We start from the raw sequence: 19,962 nt of genomic DNA on the forward strand, positions 1-19,962 counted from the left end.
AATTTCAAACGAATTTCTAATCAATGATGGGAGAATCATGTGAGAAATATAATCGAAAAAGAAATGCAAATGAGCCGTGACCTGGAAAGAAAAGAAGATTCCCAGCCATGAAATTTCTTTTCTGTAACAACATGAAGTGAAACTGAAGGCTTGGCTGGTCAAATTTTGAAATCAATGGTGGCACCATTGGATTACAAAATCCACAAAATTTCTTATTTTCGAAAAAAAATTAATTCGGAATTCGACCCATGTATGGCCAGCTTAAAGGGTTGTTGACCATGCCAATTTACTCAGAGTCCTGCAGGTGTAGCAGCTGACCGATATATAAAACTACTCCCATACAGATTCACTCTGCACATGGGCACAGACAAACAAACAGGCATTTCTTCAGAATTACAGAAGGTAGGAATCTGAAACAAAGTTTGTTAAAATCCCTACAATGTATATAGATCACCCAGAAGGAAATATTTTTTTTTTCTCAACAAAAGTGGAGTTACTCTTTAAAGATAATATGACTGTCCTATTTGCATGCCTTACCTTTAGCAACCAACTTTCAATTAAGCCTTGATATGCTGACTTGTATTCAGGTGCTGACTTACACATAGACTTACACCACCTAAGATAAGAAGTCACACTAATTGTAGGGAAAGTGCCAAACCAGGCAATCCACAAGCTGAGAAATCAGGGTCAGGCCTAAAGCCAGGATCAGGGAAATAATTCATAAACAAATTCAAGTCCAGATGAGCAGTAAGAAATAGGACTCATTCACACGGGCAGGACCAACACTGAATTTAGATGCTCACAGTGTACAGTTTTGTGTGCATGTAAATGGAGCACTATAGTAATCAATGAACCCATACATACAGCTGCATTTACAATGCATTTAGCTGGGCATGAAAAAAGTATTACACAGGGCTGCACAGATCTGCAGAGTTTATGTGCATACTTGTGTACATGTGTAGCTATTCATTGGAATGAAATAACAATTTTGTACATCTAAACACAACTAAAAGTGAGTACTTTTGGTGCCTAATTTATGCAGGCTCTTCTGCTAGCACTGCCAGAAAGAACCTTGCAAAAATACAAATATGCTCATGTGAATGATGGACAGGAGTCAGCAACAAGTAGCTGAAAGAGATATTACATCCATCCACTGGACTGTACTAGATCATGGGCAATGACGCCTCTCAGTGACTGCCTGAAATAAAGAGTGGAAACCTTTAGATCCGGTTCACATACACTATATATGTGAATTGGATGTGTTTTGAACTGCACCCACCTAGTTCACATGACATATGAAATATCATTGGTTTCTATTGTGCCTGTTCACATCTATGCAGTGCAAACGCTGTGTGGATACAGTGTGAATTGAAAGAGTCCTGCCAGTTTTTTGAGCAGTGTGGTCTGGCTCAGATGCAAATTCAGTCTCTTTGATTTCTAGGGGAACCCTTCTGAATCGTACATGTCATCAGTTGTAAACAGGATAAAATCCTGACCTGATCCGGATCTAAACCTGACATGAACCGCTGAACAACTACTTTGTCAATTAGCTGTGAAAACAGAGCTTCAATTCTCAATGCACCTGTGTGAATCCACACTTAAGGAGCAGGCGTTGCTGTTCTGTTGCACATGTGATACATGCAGTATCTGAGTATATGTACTTGGGAACGGAAGCACAAATCATAGACACACATTTGTACTTATGTCCAGAGAAGTAAAGGCCTTAGGGTTCAGTACGGCCAATAGAGTTGTACACAATTAAGACTACACTTGGTGAATAATCGGTGTTTAAACAGCTTTCACCAAAAATGTCATCTTTGCTCTGGAATGTTTCAAGAAACGCAGCAGTTAATTCATATGAATTATTATACGACACATTTCATGATGTAGGTACATTCCTGTCTATTTTTGCCAACCTAAATGACTTGTGTAAATGTTCTATGTATTTTCTTCCAGTATGGATTCATTAACACCTGCCTGAAGTCATTGGTGATTGAGAAATATGGTGAAGAGACATGGGACTTATTAAGGTGATTGTGTGTGACCAATGTATTGTACACTGCACATTACATGACTGTAACTCGCTGAATGCAAAGAGTAACCCATAGCAAACAACCAGAATCTCCTTTCCACTGATCTGAGATCAGGAAACTGAAATTTGATTTGGTATGTGATACTAACTAGATGCACAATCCTACAATCATTGCTCATTGTATTGCACTATTAAATAAGCCTGTAACAACCAGCTTATAAACTAAGAATTACATTATTGAGGATCTCCAGGTCAGTTTTTTTTAGTTTTATTTGGCGTGAGGAAAGGTTCACAGTGTGTCCAGGGCTTTTTTCCTCAGAGAATCGGTGTAGGTACCCTTTTCCACCCCTTACCCATCTCCCAGCACTGTTCATTGCCTATTTTGTGGTGCTAAGTAATTTGCATGGAGTTTGTTAATGATAACAAGAAAAGCATAAAAATAGATCCCCTACAGCCAGAAACAATAGACACCCACCCAAACAAAAATAGATCTGCCCAACAACAATAGATCCAATGCTCAATCATTCAATCTCTGTCAGCAACAACTGATCCTCCCAGCATCAAAGGACCCCAGCAACAATATAACCCCCACCAACAATAGATCCCCCAACAATAGACCTCCCCAGCAACAGTAGACCCTCCATCACACTCCACCACCCCTTTCCATTACACACATTCAGTGCTGGAGGTGCCGGAGTTGCGTTCACCCGCATTTCTTCTGAAATAAAGCCCTGTGTATGTCAAGTTTTTATTGCTGTCTGTGTCTCCGTTAAGGAGATTTCCCATCACTTCTGTTCTGGTGACTGTCAGAGCATTGCAGTAATCTGAGCATCCTCTTTCCCTCTGGAGTGCATTATCTATACTGTATATTTCTATGGATGATCCACTACAGACCAGCTACTCTGTCACCTGCCTCTCTGGATTCTTCAGATAAACGTATGTAAAATAACTCCAGAGACGTAAAACATGAGGTTCGGTTCATTGCTCTTATTTCTCAGTGCAAGTATATAGGTTGAATCTGACCTGACTGTCAGTCTATATAAAGGAAAATTAAAGTGAAATTCTAACTAATCTTAAAACTGCCCTTCTCTTAACACCTTTGCTTACTAACCTGTGAAAGAAAGGTGTATATAATCACTTATTATCAGGCCACTCTGATACAGTCATGTGATCCAGCTTCCCTATTTCAGGCATACAGTAGCTGCTGCAGGGATCCAGTGGAGAGCGCCGACAATGGATGGGCCAATGAAGCCTTTCAGTGATGTCACACTTCCAGGCATTACCAGTGCTCTCTCCTCTCCCTTGCAGTTGGCGCTGGATGACAAATGGGAGATCACATGATCAAACCGGAATGACCTGAAAATAGGTAAGTATTCCTACACAGGTTAGTAAGCATAGGGGTTAGGAGGGGGAGGGGATAGTTTTAGTATTTAGGGTTATCCTGGAATTCTGCTTTAAAGGATAAGTTCACCTTTGGGAACAGGTTACATGCTCCACCCATTTTTAGGGTGGAATATGTAACATATTCCCAATGCTGCAGCCACCACTCGATACCCCCTCCATGACAGCAGCACGTTGAGAAGTTCCCTGTACAAGCTGTCACTTTTTGAATAGAGTGCGGCTGTGCGGGGCTCTGCCCACACGGCCGCATCACTTATTCACACAGTTCTGTGAATGAATGAACTACAAGTCCCAACAGCCTTCTGTCGGCTTGTAGTTCTCAATGAACTACCATGGTGCTGTGGAGCTACATATGAAATACAATAACCAAAATGTAAAACTAGAGGTACATACAAATGTGTATCATAACAAACTTTACTTTTATGTAACACTACAGTTAAAGTTCTAGTTATGTATATCTGGCTATTAGATTTAATGGTACTGTTCACACTTCAACATTAGCATTGCCATACAGAAAAGCTAAAGTAAACAGGGTTGTTTATGTAAAAACTGCTTAAAGGTAGGGTTGCCACCTCATCCCTTTAAGACCGAACACATATTAATTACCCAGGTTCTGCAGTTGATTAATGTAGTAATTACATTCACCTAATGCCTTATCTGCATTAAGTTAGCCTTAAAACCCCTGTAATTAATATGTGTTCGGTTTTAAAGGGATGAGGTGGCAACCCTACTTGAAGGTGACCTTGCAAGAATGCATTCCACTCTGTTAACCACACAATGAATGCCACAAATACCTTCACATCTCATTTGGTTTAGAGTATGTTCAAATCACATATACATTAAACCACATGGCAAAAGGTGTTGGTCCTTACTCACCAGTCTATACATTAGTGTGAATAGGGCCCAAACCATATAGGCAAGCAGTTCAAGTTCACATTATGGCAAATATATCAAAAGCATAACAACAGTTATCATTAGTATTCTCAAAACTATATCTATGTCTTTGTTCATTATATATCAAATATGACTCCTCCAAACATTTGTCAATGAGGTATGTATACTGAAAATGTTTTAGTAAAGGTGATCACAAGGGTATTTGGAAAATTGTTCACTGGTATATTGTGCCATAAACATTGGACAAGATCAGATTTGGAATATTGTACCACTAATATACCAGTGCTGTATATTTGGCAAATTGAGGACATATAGGGGAGGATTTACTAAAACTGGAGCCCAGAAAATCAGGCGCAGCTGTGCATGGTAACCAACCAGCTACTAGGTGTTATTGTCAAAGCTTCATAAAACAAGCTGAATTTAGAAGCTGATTGGATTCCATGAAAAGCTTTACCAGATTCTTTGGGTTCCAGTTTTAGTAAATCTCCCACATAGTGTCCTGTAGGTCATTACAAGTGACTTGTCACAATGAACTGTTACATAAATACACCAGTATTCCACTAAGGACATTTTTTGGAATATAAGTACAATCCATGCTTTCCTCGTGATCACCTTTATTAAAAATACATAATACAATTTGTTATACGTTTAAACAAATAATATAAAAATAAATAATACAATTTTCTTATATGTTTTAAACTATGTGTCCAGGAATAGAGAGATCATTATTATAGGATATCCTAAGCAGGGTAATTAACAATTATTGTATACATATCTATGAACAAACATATGGAAGTTTTGCAGCAAATAAATGACTCATGATCAGTGAGCTGTGAAATTATTGCGTTGATGCAGAAATATAGCTCATTATTGGATGAAAATAGAGCATTTGTACAGATTATGTGTGTTTTATTGTCCCAGCAGAGTGTGTATAGCAGCAGTAGACAGAAGATTCTATGCCAGTATTTTGTAACCAATTAAACATATTCTTAAGGTGACCATGCACAAAATTGTCCTTATTTCAATATTATTTAGAAATATAAATAGTGTAACATATAACAGTCATATCACTAAATGTATTAAAGTTGTAATACTGTTCTCTAGTTTATATATCTATGGAGGTTTTTACTTTGTCTTAATACAGGCATGAGCTTTACTCTTGCTTATCTCATCTGTCACCTTTACCATTTGTAAATGTTTTGGGTGTGGAGCTCATAGAGTGGCACACCCTACAAATTAACCCTGTAAGTTATGCTTTATATTTATAAAATGTTATCATAGCAATTCGACCATTGAAAGTACATGTACATTTGTTCTGTGCCAATGGGAAAACATTTTTTATTAGGCTATTTCCTGTGCTGATCGAATATTTTTCATTGATTTATCTCTTCTACTGTCACCACCGTAAATCTTTACTGCAGCTGCCCTCCATAAACAAACTATCATCTTTCTAATGAAAGCGATCTGGCGGCTGCATGGCCGCCCAGTCATTTTCTCTGACCCCTGGAGTGGATCTGTACTCCATTAGCTTCACCGGAAGGCAGGTGAGATTAAAAAGAAGCTATCACAAAGAATTGATATAAATGTGTGATATAAATAAAGTTTTGGTGAAAGCAAAAAAAGATGAATAAATAAAAATAACACATCCATGCACTTAAAGCCCCCCAAAAATGTTAGCTCGCCCCTTCCCCATGTATGGGCACATATGAACATAAATGCAACAATAAGGGACCCCTGCAAAAAAAAAACCCATCACTTTAGATACATGAATTACACATTGCCACACACGCCAAAGTAAGAAGAATAATTCTAGCTTATTATACATAGTTAACTTTAAAGTGTGTATCTGTAAGGGCTTTTAAAAACTCACCTATGGAAAATATGCTGAAGTTTAGCTCCATTTTGTGAGTGTGCACAATTTTAAAGCTTGACATGTTGGGTATCTGCTTCCTCTGCACAACTTAATCTATTATATTTCACCAAAAGTTGGGTAATTTATTGTTTTTATTTGTCTTTATTTGTGTGCCCTAAAATTAACTTAAGTGCCACTATGTAAATATTACGTGACATATAAAATTAGAACTACCACTATTTTATTCTGAATGTTATTATGTTTGTTTTCAGAAAATAAATGTTTGGGGGCTATAACTAATCTTCAGGCCTAAAATGATTTTTAAAAAATGTAAAAATGGCCCTGGCAGGAGTTCATACTGGAAATACTGCATTTGGCCACTAGATGGTGCTAAATATTATAGGAATTGTGATACTTAGTGCCATCCAGTGGCCAAATGCAGTATGTGCCTCTGCACAGATAGAGGCACTGGAAACCACTCCAACTCCCAGTGACGAGGTGCATGCTAGGACTAGCTGAGTACGAATTGTAAAAGAGAGGATTGTACATGTAGGCAATGGTCATAAGGGCTGCCTGAAAATGTATTCATTTTGGAGTACGTTATCAGAAACTTTTGGCCAGCAGGTAAACACACACCTTAAGTACATGACCCCACACTGTCCTGTTTCAGCTTTAGGCCTTGTTCATACAGGGTGTATGAATCCGTACTCCTGGGTGTTTTTAGATCCATTCACTTGCACAGATGTCACATTGGGAGCAGAGGCTGTGTCCATGCACTCACTGTGTCCCAATTGACAGCAATGGAACTGCTTGCACAGGGGTATACGGATTACCTGCACATGGACAGGGGCACCGATAAGGGTACAGGCCGTCCTCTCGTACTGGGCCTGAGCATTGGGTCAGCAGAGGGGCCCAACTGGGGCTGCTTGCTGCTCTGTCCTCTTCTTGGAGTTCATGCTGACCCCTGCACCCTGTGCAGAGTATCCTGGACCCGGAATCCAAGGGCACTAAGCAGCTTCTCTATGGCTACTGGAGGTAGTGGGCAGGACAGGGGTGTAGCCACCTCATTCGCTTCTCTCACAGCTGCTGATTATACTGGCTGATGTGGCAGCTGAAGATGTGCTGCTGCTGCTACATATTGCCCTACTCTATCCCTATGTACTACTCACTGACTGCTCTGCCAGTACATACTGCTCACTGACTGTCCTGCTGCTGCATACCACTCACTGAGTGCCCTACCCTGTTGCTATGTACTGCTCACTGACCACCCTGCCACAACCTACTGTTTACTGACTGCCCTACCACTACATATTGTTTACTGACTGCCTTACCACTACATACTGTTCACTGACTGCCCTGTTACTACATGCTGTTTACTAACTGCCCTGCCACTACATACTGCTCACTGACAGCCGTACCACTACATACTGTTCACTGACTGCCCTGCTACTACATGCTGTTTACTAACTGCCCTGCCACTACATACTACTCACTGACTGCCCTGCCACTACATACTGCTCACTGACTGATCCTGCTGCTGCATACTACTCACTGACAGCCCTGCCACTACATACTGTTCACTGACTGTCCTGTCGCTACATACTCCTTACTAACTGACCCTGCTGCTGCATACTACTCACTGACAGCCCTGCCACTACATACTGCTCACTGACTGCCCTGCTACTACATACTGTCCACTGACTTCCCTGCTACTACATACTGTCCACTGACTGCCCTGCTACTACACATTGTCCACTGACTGCCCTGCTACTACATACTGCTCACTGACTGCCCTGCCACTAAACACTGTCCACTGACTGCCCTGCCACTACATACTGCTCACTGACTGCCCTGCTACTACATACTGTCCACTGACTGCCCTGCTACTACATACTGTCCACTGACTGCCCTGCCACTACACACTGTCCACTGACTGCCCTGCCACTACATACTGCTCACTGACTGCCCTGCCACTATACACTGTCCACTGACTGCCCTGCCACTACATACTGCTCACTGACTGCCCTGCTACTACATACTGTCCACTGACTGCCCTGCTACTACACACTGTCCACTGACTGCCCTGCCACTACATACTGCTCACTGACTGACCCTGCCGCTATATACTGCTCACTGACTGACCCTGCCGCTATATACTGCCCTATCCTGCCATTATGTACTGCTCACTCACTTCCCTCATTTAAACAATACTCGCCCCCCCCCCCCCCCAGTATATCACAGATATCACTGCCTGGATGTATTTTGATGCCAAGGTGTATAAAACACACCAAGGAAACAGTTCACATATACAGGTAGTAGTAGTCACATTCAACTAAATGTGTTCTACAATCCCAGTAGTGGCTAACTATTACTAGCCATTCCATGCCTAGGACAAATGAGAACCTTCATAGACCCAATTCACATACATGCAGTGTGCATTTACCTCCATTTTTTTGCTCTTAAAAAAAAAAAGAGGTATTCATTTGTGTGACATACAAGGAAGTCATCACTCACATTTTACCTCACAATTTAGTGGCAGTTCTAGTTCCACAAACGGAAGAAGTGAAATTTACCGAGCTTATTACAGGTAGCCAGCCGATTTTCTCTGGCTGCTCAGGAAATGAAGACAGCAATGTATCTGTACATATGAAAAATCGGTTTAATTATCAGCAGACTGCGTGATGTTGCTGTAGCCCGGCTGGAGGTTTTCCGTTATGCGCTGGTACTAAGGCTGTTTACTGACAGGATTTATGTGTGTCCCTTCCACAGAATAAAAACTGGAGTTCAGGACACCTTCATGACGTACGAGGTTTACAAAGACGACATCACGTTGCAGTTGGTGGAAAAAGCCTGCCAGATGCTGGGTACGTGCATATACAAAACCCAATTTATTCACGTTATTTTCTATTAAATGGAGGTAATAGTTAAACAGTCTGACTGAATGACATTGGATGAAAGGGATGCCTTGATTAATATGTACCTCAGGGAAGCATATGATTACCTGCTTTGACAATATTTCAATCATGTATATACACAGTAGGAATAAATATACACCTAATCAGGGAACATGAGGGTGCCAAAACATTGCTGTATTCAATTTGTTTTTCTAATTTTTTTGGAAGAATGGAATGAAATGTAAATGTGTTAGCTGGCTGAAATGTAATTTAAGAGACATATGGCACTGAACCCCTTTTAATGTCTGAAGCAGGTCCAATGCTAGGACATTAACAGACATCTCCTCACATGTGGTCTCTCTTTTTAAAGGCTAAGTTTACCTTTTTGAGAAAATAGCCTATGCAGTCAAAGGGCCCCAGTACAAAAATGTGCAGCTTTGTAAACTGTTCATTAATCTTTGTGTCATACCCGTAAGCCATTTGGGGATTCCAGAAGCCCATCTGAAAAACTCCCATTTAGCAATTCCCAAGCCTTGTTATCTAGACTTCTGGGAGGGCTCAAATGACCTAGAGAGGTATGACATTAAAACGAATCAACATTATTTCCATGTTTTGTAACATCTACTGGGACCCTTTTTGCTGCATAGGCTATTTTCCGGAAAAGCTGAACTTAGTCTTTAACCCTAGGTTCACACCTAAGTGTTTTCCGCAGCGTTTTGCAGAAACGCATTACAGTCCATTTAACATGATTTCCTATGGAACATGTTCACATCTCTGCATTTTTTGGAAAGGGTCTGGGACTTCATTTAATGCAAAAAGTTGCGTTTTTGGCTCTATAAGCTTCAATGGAAAAGCTGCAGAAAAGCATGTAGTGCACTTTTGCTGTGTTTTTGATACGTTTTGCATTTTAACCCCTAGACGCCAAGCGCACACAAATATGCGGCCTCTTGGCGTCTGGGCCTTGACAGCGAGCAGCCGCATATTTGCATGCAATTACGCCTAGATTGTAAGCTCCAAGGAGCAGGGCCCTCTAATCCCTCGTGTATTGAACTGTATTGTTACTATACTGTCTCCCTCCATAATGTAAAGCGCTGAGCAAACTATCCTGTACAATAATAATAATAATTAGAACATACATATGTGCTGAGATCGCGCAGCCAGCACATATGTCCATGGCTCACGGAAAGGTCCCGATCTCCCCTTGCAATCGGGACCTTTTCCGATCATGTGACTGCCGATGCAGTGAATCATGGTGGTCACATGAAAACCCCGCCCCGCCTCCCGGCTTCTTAAACTCTTAAAGGGCCAGGAGGCACCAGTACAAAGGGGTTAAAATCTGCCAAGCAACAAAAAAAATAAAAAAAACACAAAACGCATCTCAATCGCAGTTGCAAAAATGCAAAACGCAATGCAGACACAGGTCAAACTCACACCCCAGCCCTGCCTTCCGGCTTCTGAAACTCTTAAAGGGCCGGGAGACGCATGCGCAAAGGGGTTAAATCTGCCAAGCAACAAAAATAAATAAAGAACCACAAAACGCATCTCAAACGCAGGTGCAAAAATGCAAAACGCAATGCAAAATGAAATGCAGACACGGGTCAAACACAAACTGCATAAGTGTGAACCTAGCCTTAGACTAGGTTATGCAGGTGATTGCTGCTGCGGGACAGCACCTGTTTCCACAGCTGCAACCACCAGAAAAATGCAGATGTGTGTGGATGCCATTAATCCTAATGGTACACTGGAAATCATTCCCACACTGGAATCCCCACTGCACTTGCAGTTCCTGTGTGGGCTTTAATTTCTAAAATGCTGCAGGGACCTTTTTCCTGCAATTTGGAAGCTCAGCAGTCCATTCAAATGAATGGGCTAAAGTGCCCCTGCAAATCACAGCTCGCCTAACTATGAATGATAACTACTGAGTAAATGGCAGTTTGTTAAAAAACCTATATATTCCCCAGGATTATAAACACAAGGACATTTTAAACAACGTAGCTAAACTGGCATTGCAGGATTTGTTTGTTTTCCTTTAATGCCCATCTGAAATCACAGGAATAGATATGCAATCTCATATACATTGTACCAGCAACCTTTACATTCTTAGTGTTACCTCCAATTTCCCATTATAGTAGTTCTGCAGCGTGCCTAGCTACAGTCAGGTCCATAAATATTGGGACATCAACACAATTCTAACATTTTTGGCTCTATACACCACCACAATGGATTTGAAATGAAATGAACAAGATGTGCTTTAACTGCAGACTGTCAGCTTTAATTTGAGGGTAATTACATCCAAATCAGGTGAACGGTGTAGGAATTACAACAGTTTGCATATGTGCCTCCCACTTGTTAAGGGACCAAAAGTAATGGGACAATTGGCTTCTTAGCCGTTCCATGGCCAGGTGTGTGTTATTTCCTCATTATCCCAATTACAATGAGCAGATAAAAGGTCCAGAGTTCATTTCAAGTGTGCTATTTGCATTTGGAATCTGTTGCTGTCAACTCTCAAGATGAGATCCAAAGAGCTGTCACTATCAGTGAAGCAAGCCATCATTAGGCTGAAAAAACAAAACAAACCCATCAGAGAGATAGCAAAAACATTAGGCGTGGCCAAAACAACTGTTTGGAACATTCTTAAAAAGAAGGAACGCATCGGTGAGCTCAGCAACACCAAAAGACCCAGAAGACCACGGAAAACAACTGTGGTGGATGACCGAAGAATTCTTTCCTTGGTGAAGAAAACACCCTTCACAACAGTTGGCCAGATCAAGAACACTCTCCAGGAGGTAGGTGTATGTGTGTCAAAGTCAATAATCAAGAGAAGACTTCACCAGAGTGAATACAGAAGGTTCACCACAAGATGTAAACCATTGGTGAGCCTCAAAAACAGGAAGGCCAGATTAGAGTTTGCCAAACGACATCTAAAAAAGCCTTCACAGTTCTGGAACAACATCCTATGGACAGATGAGACCAAGATCAACTTGTACCAGAGTGATGGGAAGAGAGAGTATGGAGAAGGAAAGGAACTGCTCATGATCCTAAGCATACCACCTCATCAGTGAAGCATGGTGGTGGTAGTGTCATGGCGTGGGCATGTATGGCTGCCAATGGAACTGGTTCTCTTGTATTTATTGATGATGTGACTGCTGACAAAAGCAGCAGGATGAATTCTGAAGTGTTTCAGGGAATATTATCTGCTCATATTCAGCCAAATGCTTCAGAACTCATTGGACGCCGCTTCACAGTGCAGATGGACAATGACCCAAAGCAGACTGCAAAAGCAACCAAAGAGTTTTTTAAGGGAAAGAAGTGGAATATTATGCAATGGCCAAGTCAATCACCTGACCTGAATCTGATTGAGCATGCATTTCACTTGCTGAAGACAAAACTGAAGGGAAAATGCCCCAAGAACAAGCAGGAACTGAAGACAGTTGCAGTAGAGGCCTGGCAGAGCATCACCAGGGATGAAACCCAGCGTCTGGTGATGTCTATGCGTTCCAGACTTCAGGCTGTAATTGACTGCAAAGGATTTGCAACCAAGTATTAAAAAGTGAAAGTTTGATTTCTGATTATTATTCTGTCCCATTACTTTTGGTTCCTTAATAAGTGGGAGGCACATATGCAAACTGTTGTACTTCCTACACCGTTCACCTGATTTGGATGTAAATACCCTCAAATTAAAGCTGACAGTCTGCAGTTAAAGCACATCTTGTTCGTTTCATTTCAAATCCATTGTGGTAGTGTATAGAGCCAAAAATGTTAGAATTGTGTCGATGTCCCAATATTTATGGACCTGACTGTATGTTTGTAGAATCCAATAAACAACAGTTAGAACCCACTGCACTCTGTAATCAGCTCTCAGTAGCAGGTCTGGTTTGACATAACCCCTCTCCTCCTGCAATACAAGTCTGTTTGAAGCAGCTTGTACTGAGGGATGTAGCTCAGAGGCGATTCCAGGGGGCACATGAAGAGAGGCAGCACCAGGGGGGTGCTTGGGTATGCTATAGAACTCCCCAACAATACTGCTAACACCCACAAAACACCCTTATTTTATTGTGAAATCTTGGATTTTCCAGAGTCCTCTATTTATTGGTGCAGCACAAGTGTTATGTGTGTCCATGACGCAGGCACCAGGCTCACCTGCATTATGGAAACACATGACACTGATCCAGGGCGGGTGGCATCCAACACTGTCCCCAACATTCAGAAGAGGATGGAATTTCACATCTGTCCAGACCTGCCCCTCTTCCTGCCCTCTGACATGTTGCTTCTGCTGTACTGATTAGAAGATAGCACACTGATGTGAGGAGGCTCTGGAACTCTGATGTGAGAGGGGCTCTAAGGACCCTGATGTGAGGGAGCCATTGGCATGAGAGGGCTCCGAGCACACTGGTGTGGGGGGGGGGGTCTTTGAGTACTTCAGTTCAGGGGAGTTCTGAGGACTTTGATGTAAGGGAGGCTGTAAATAAACTGATGTGAAAGGGCTCTGAGGACACAGATATAAAGGGATCTGAGGACTCAGGTGTGAGGAGGCTTTGAGGACACTCGTGTGAGGAGGCTCTGAGGATACTGCTGTGAAGGGGTTCTGTGGAGAATTGATGTGAGGGGGCTCTGTGGACACTGATGTGAAGGGCCTCTGAGGACACAGATGTGAGGGGGCTTAGAGAACACAGATGTGAGGGGAGCTCTGAGGACACTGATGAGAGGAGGCTCTGAGGGGACTGCTGAGAGGGTGCTCTAAGGACACTAATGTGAGGGTGTTCTGAACTTCTGCAGTGAGGGGAGGTCTGAGGAATATGAAGGGGTTTGGGGGATCAGGAGACTCTGATATAAGGGATTTTTGGTTCTCATACATTACAATACATGCTTAAGCTGGTCCATTGCATCAAAGCAATTCCTCTCTGGCCAGTCCCTACCTTACTCTGTAAAATACAAATTACAGCATATTTCAGTATAAGCATGTATACCAGTGTACAGAGGGTTGATTCAGATTTTTTGGTATTCATGTGGTCACACCCCTTTAGCACCTGATGGAATATATACATATGTATCTATACAGTATATATATGTAAAGTTATATGGGTTTCAGCACAGACATACAATAACTTATTTTTATTGCAGCGCAGGTCAATGGCCAGACCTGAGTCTATAGTTTTCCTACAACTGTGTCTTATCTGTCCCATATTGATGCTATAAGTTCATCAATGTAAGCTATAGACAGGTAAGTAGTTTGCATTTTGTAGAGTAGAGTATGGACTGGCCAGGGCGGGATTTCTTTGACACAGTTGGCAAGCTTAAACATGTATTGCAATGTATGTGAACCATAAATCCCTCTTTTTATGTAAAGTGTGCTAGAAATGTGTAAGGGTGTATAGCAATGTGCAGAAGTTTCATTCAGATTTTTTGGTATTCGTGTGGACACACCCCTTTACCACCTGCTGGATTATATACTGCAAATGTGTAAAGCTATTTGGAATTGATCAGAGACATTTCTTATTTCTGATGTAAGGTAAGTTCTAAGGACTCTGGCGTAGGGGTCTCAATTATGTAAGTGGGGCTCTGAGGACACTGATGTGAAGGGGCTCTGAGGACAATTATGTGAGTGGGGCACTAAGGAAACTGGGGTGTGGGGGCCTCTGAGGACAATGATGTAAGAGGGGTACTGGGAACACTAGTGTGAGGGAACATGGAGGATTCTGATGTTAAGGAGGCTCCTGATGTGAAAGACGGAAGCATAATGTGAAGAGGGCTCCTAATGTGAAGAGGGCTTCTGAAGTGACCATTCACCAATTCATGGACACTGCAGAGACAAGGGAGAACATGGTTGTGACACTCACAGCAATGCAATGTGAGCATTACTAAGATAACTGTCCAGAGTATGGAGTGACTGCACTATCACACAATATACAGTGCTGTGGGTTAGTGTATCAACCACTCATGTTATGAATATATTGTTAATAAAACATTACCAAGTTAGGCCTGCATGTTTTATTTGATTTTCTGGTAAAGTTATTTAAAATACTGGTGTAAGATGTTTGGACAGAAGCACAATTACAGCGCTGGACATAGGTGATGTTTTCCATAGATATGCCTCTGGTGTAGCTGATACTCAGCAATGTTAGTATAGAGCACTGCAGAGAAGCGGGAACAAGCATTTCACTGAGAGAAAAAGGTATTTTAAAGCATTTTCAAACACAGATCAGTACCAGATCATACAAAGCATGTTACAGAACCATAAAGAGATAAAAAGCCATGAGTTTTCCACTGGGCTTTTAATATTATTAGCTGGTACTGACTTCCAAACATTTCATTACAGGCTACAACCATTGGATGTCTTGAGTTCAGAAAGGTTTGATAAATAAATTCACTATGTCACATACACATTGTGATCCATACATCTATGCATCTTTTTTCCTTGTTTTTTGCTTAACTTGAACCTTCTAAGTACAAAGACTGTTTGCCAAATTTGTCAAGCTGTAGCACTGAACAATGAGCCAGCCATCTGGGCTGATATGTCTTGGCTGCTTTCTTATGCCGGTCCAGCCTTGGATGCATATGGATGAGCAGTAAGATGAATGGCATCCAGAAGTCAGTGGGATATATTCGGCAGTGAGTAAACATGTTGTCCCTGAAGTTGATGTGTTGAAAGGGGAAAGATGAGCATTTCAGTTTGTTGCATATGGGACTGCATCACTGCAGACCGATTTGAGTGCCCATGATGACCCGTGTACACAGCCTAAAGCTCCACCAATGGGCATATGAGCATCACAAGTGGACTATTGAACAATGGAAGAAGGAGGCCTAGTCTTATGAATCACATTTTCTGTTACATCATGTGATGTGAAGAAGGCAAGCTGGTGGAGGCAGTGTGATGCTTTGGGCAATGTTCTGCTGGGAAACCTTGAGTCCTGCCATTCATGGACGTATCTTGACTTGTGCCACCTAACTACATTGTTGTTGACCAAGTACACCCCATCATGGAAACTGTATTCCCTGATGGTAATGGCCTCTGTCAGCAGGATAATGTGCCCTGTCCTCAGTTTTGTGATGTTAGAGGCGCTCCTGCTCTGCTCCACAAGTTTGACACTTTCAAGTTTCCTTCAGTTTACATTTAATTGCAACTTTGTTTCTCTCCTTTCCTCCAGACTGCTGATCCCTTTCTGCTCACTGCTACAAACCTCTCTTTCCTTATACAACTTGACCCCCTCCACCCCACCCCCACTGTCATCACCTGTTCCCTCTGTAAACCTATATATCACTGCTCAACTCTTTTTATTTAACTATTTATTTACTGATCTAGTTAATGTGTCTCATTTCCTATCACCTACAGCTCAAATCTCACAGTATTATAAGATTCCTATTTGTATCTCACCACTAGTCTGATTGCATTCACAATTCCTGGTCAGTCCCGTTCCCTTACCTATAATAACCTTTAGGGCTAGTTCACACTACATGCATTTCAGTTGCGTTTTTTGTGCATCTAAAACCCACAGAAAGTAGATTATCTGGTTGTCAATGTCATAGTTCATATCAATGCTTGCAGTTCCAGTGCGTTCCAGTTGCAGAAAGAAAAGTAGAACAGGCTGCATTTTCTCTGCACAGAACTGTACTGGAATGTGGTAAAATGCATCAAAAACACATCGGAATGCACTAGAATGCAAATGTCCCTAATTAAATTGAAGAAAAAAAGAGGGGAAAAATGAACTAGAATGCATAAAAAACACACTGGAATGCGTCAAAAACGCATCAAAACCCATCGGAACATGCTAAAAACGCATAAAAAATGCATATGGAACACATGTAGACTGCGTTTCTATAGTGTGAATCGGCCCTTAGAACTTGTTCACACCATTTGTGGTGCAGAAACGCATGCATTTTCTGCACAGCAAAGAAACGCAATGCCCTCTGCAGATGTGTGCAGGTACCATGAATACTTAATTGCACCTCCACACATCTAGTAAACACAGATGCATTCACAGCCACCAAACTCATGGTACCACACTATTGTGTGGTTAGGTGCAACACACTTTTAAAATAATATGCCTTCAGTATTCTTGCATGTACCCAGACGTTAGGCAGCCCATTGAAATGAACTGCTTGCCCTATAGAAGATATATTGCTACAGGGCGGCAGGGGTGCGCAAAATCATGCATATATATGTGATTTTGCATTTCTGGGTAGGGGGTGCGCCGCCATTCGCAGCCATGGCTGTCATTCGCCAGGTCCTGGCCCAGTGATTGCCGAGGATCTGCGACGGGGAGGAGGGCTGCTTTGTTTACTAACAGTCCTCCTCCCTGTCGGCTCGGGCACACTGCTCTAGATGGCTGTGCACATCACAGCCATCCAGAGCAGTGTGCTTATAGTGAAGCACCAACACACCGCCCCCCAGTAAGACACTCCCAGCACACAGTTAACCCTTTGATCGCCCCAGATGTTAACCCCTTCCTGCCCAGTGCCATTAGTACAGTGTCATTGCTTTTTTTTACTGATCACTGTATTGATGTCACTGGGGATGTCAGTGACACCATGTCAGTTCCCCCCCAGTGTCAGAATGCCTGACGCAGTCCCACTATATGTCGCTGATCGCCGCCATTATTAGTAAAAAGAAAAAAAAGTTCCAGTATCTATACCGCCATTTGTAACTGCTATAACTTTCACATATTTTTTAGCAAAGACATGTAGCAGAATACATTTTGGCCTAAATTTAAGAAGAAATTAGATTTTTTTAATTTTTTTACTGGACTTGTTTAATATCAAAAAGTAAAAAATGTTTTTTTCTCAAAATTGTCGGTCTTTTTTTATAGTGCAAAAAATAAAAACCGCACAGGCGATCAAATACCACTGAAAGAAAGCTCTATTTGTGTGAAAAAAGGGGACATACATTTCATTTGGGTGCAGCATTGCATAACTGCGCAATTGTCAGTTAAATTCAGTTAAAATTGTCCGTGCCGTAACGCAAAAAATGGCCTGGTCAGGAAGGGGGGTAAATCCTCAGGAGGGCAAGTGAATAATGGGCTGAGGAAAAATTGTCAAAAATGCCCCATTCATACAGGTCCTCTGGCCTGTACAGCATGAATGAGTGGGTTGTTCATGTGGCTGGAGCCACCTGTTACACTATGGGGACACAGCAGCTGTATGACCACGGGTTTTAATCTGACAGGTGTGCAGGTGTGGGGAAGTGGCCCTGAATGCTCACTGTCTGTGTGCAGGGCTGTACACCCGCACCCATATACCTGTAACATTAGGACCTGCAGCGTCTGCATAGTGTAACATAGATTGACAGCAAACAGCTCCAAGCGGCTCCAGCCACATAAACAAACCACCGATTCACACGCTACAGGCCACAGCACCCATGTGAATGAGCCCCAAGACCTCAATTACACACGCAGCTTTTTTTATTAAATCAGTACAGTTTTATCATGTAGATTTAACAGGAATTTTTTGGGATTGTGTCCATTAATAGCGTTTTTAGTGTATTTTTACCATAAATATAATTTTGATATTTTCTCTGGGGGTGGGGGTGGGGGCCCTGTCAGGTAGGCTGTACAGGGCCCCATGATATCTAAAAGTGGCCCTGACTGTATATATATTACTGTATAAGGTATTCAGATATTTTCCATGTTACTTATAAAAACATTTTTGCCATCTTCACCTGTACTTTTGCCACGTTATCCTGTGGTATGAAAAACTCTTAAGCTCTTGTTAAATCTATATCGTCAATACTGCATGCTGACACACAATTTACTATTGTTCCCTAGATGTTTCTCCGGAGGCTGTACTGCAACAGTTTGGAGAGTATTTCTTTGAGTTCTGCAAAAGGTCAGGATATGATCACATGCTGAGAACTCTGGGTGGAAATCTGTATGAATTTATTGCTAACCTGGATGCCTTACACAGCTATCTATCACTCTCCTACCAGGTGAGATATTATCAACGTCTGATACAAGCCAAAGATAGCAAGCCATGAAGAGCCAGGTCAAAGTCACAATTCCATAGACCCTTTTATATACAATTTATAGCCTTGTTTTCATGGTTTTCTTTCCTCATGGTATCAGACAAATAGACTGTATTTATTTGTGAATATATATAATATCTGTTGTACAGTATGTGTATTTAATATTGTCATAATGTTTTGCTTTCAATGCTATTTATTTAATACATTGAAAGTATCCTCATGAGGGAGCCCAACAGTAATTACTTGCATGAAACTCACCTAATTCTATTCACCAGTACTGTAAAAGATCTGTCCTCTCTGCTACTCATCCCTATACCTGACCCCAATCTACCATCCAGCATCATCTCTCATAGGTGACTGCTACCATCATCATCCTTTTTTGTCATGTTCCTGTCATCACAAATTGATTGCTCTTCATTCTAAGATGAACACATATTGGTATATGATTCTTGATGAGCAAACTCCATTGGAAGTCAGACGGATCTAAAAATTGTAAATGTTTTTTCATCCTCTTCAACTTATTAATGGAAGTCAGGTAAATGTACAGATTGCTTATGTTTTTTTCATCCACTTGAACATAGAAATGAAAGTTGGGTGAATCTACAAATTGCAAATACTTTCTTGTCTTCTTGAACATAGAAATGAAAGTTAGGTAAATATATAATTTGCAAAAGTTTTCTGATTGTCTTAAATGTAGAAATGAGAGTCAAGTGAACCTACAAATTGCAAATTTTTTTTTATCCTCTGAAACATATAAATGAAACTCAAGTGAATCTACGAATTGCAAATGTTTTCTAATCCTCTTGAACATATAAATATCTGCATAGGATTATACAATTTAAAGATCAGTATTGCCTGGGTTTCTATATTGCATGAGTCTCTAAGGTGAAAAAAATCATCTTGAAAATATTCAGGAGAATCAAAATCTAACAAA

The 19,962-nt window shown here is 41.4% G+C and overlaps 1 protein-coding gene across 2 annotated transcripts in view; it reads left to right on the forward strand.

Annotated features, from left to right (window-relative positions):
- LOC149466344 (putative guanylate cyclase soluble subunit beta-2) overlaps positions 1 to 19,962 on the forward strand; it is an 82,761-nt gene that overhangs the window by 3,598 nt on the left and 59,201 nt on the right. For both annotated transcript variants that reach the window (XM_089672574.1, XM_089672573.1), the window contains exons 2-4: positions 1,957 to 2,030; positions 8,949 to 9,043; positions 18,832 to 18,992. In XM_089672574.1, the coding sequence (XP_089528700.1) occupies positions 1,957 to 2,030; positions 8,949 to 9,043; positions 18,832 to 18,992 (330 nt within the window). The remainder of the gene's footprint in view (positions 1 to 1,956; positions 2,031 to 8,948; positions 9,044 to 18,831; positions 18,993 to 19,962) is intronic.

Source organism: Staurois parvus, unplaced genomic scaffold (genome assembly GCF_062004578.1).
Source record: "Staurois parvus isolate SC_StPar_1 unplaced genomic scaffold, SC_StPar_1.0 ptg000131l, whole genome shotgun sequence".
In the NCBI taxonomy this organism is placed as follows: domain Eukaryota; kingdom Metazoa; phylum Chordata; class Amphibia; order Anura; family Ranidae; genus Staurois; species Staurois parvus.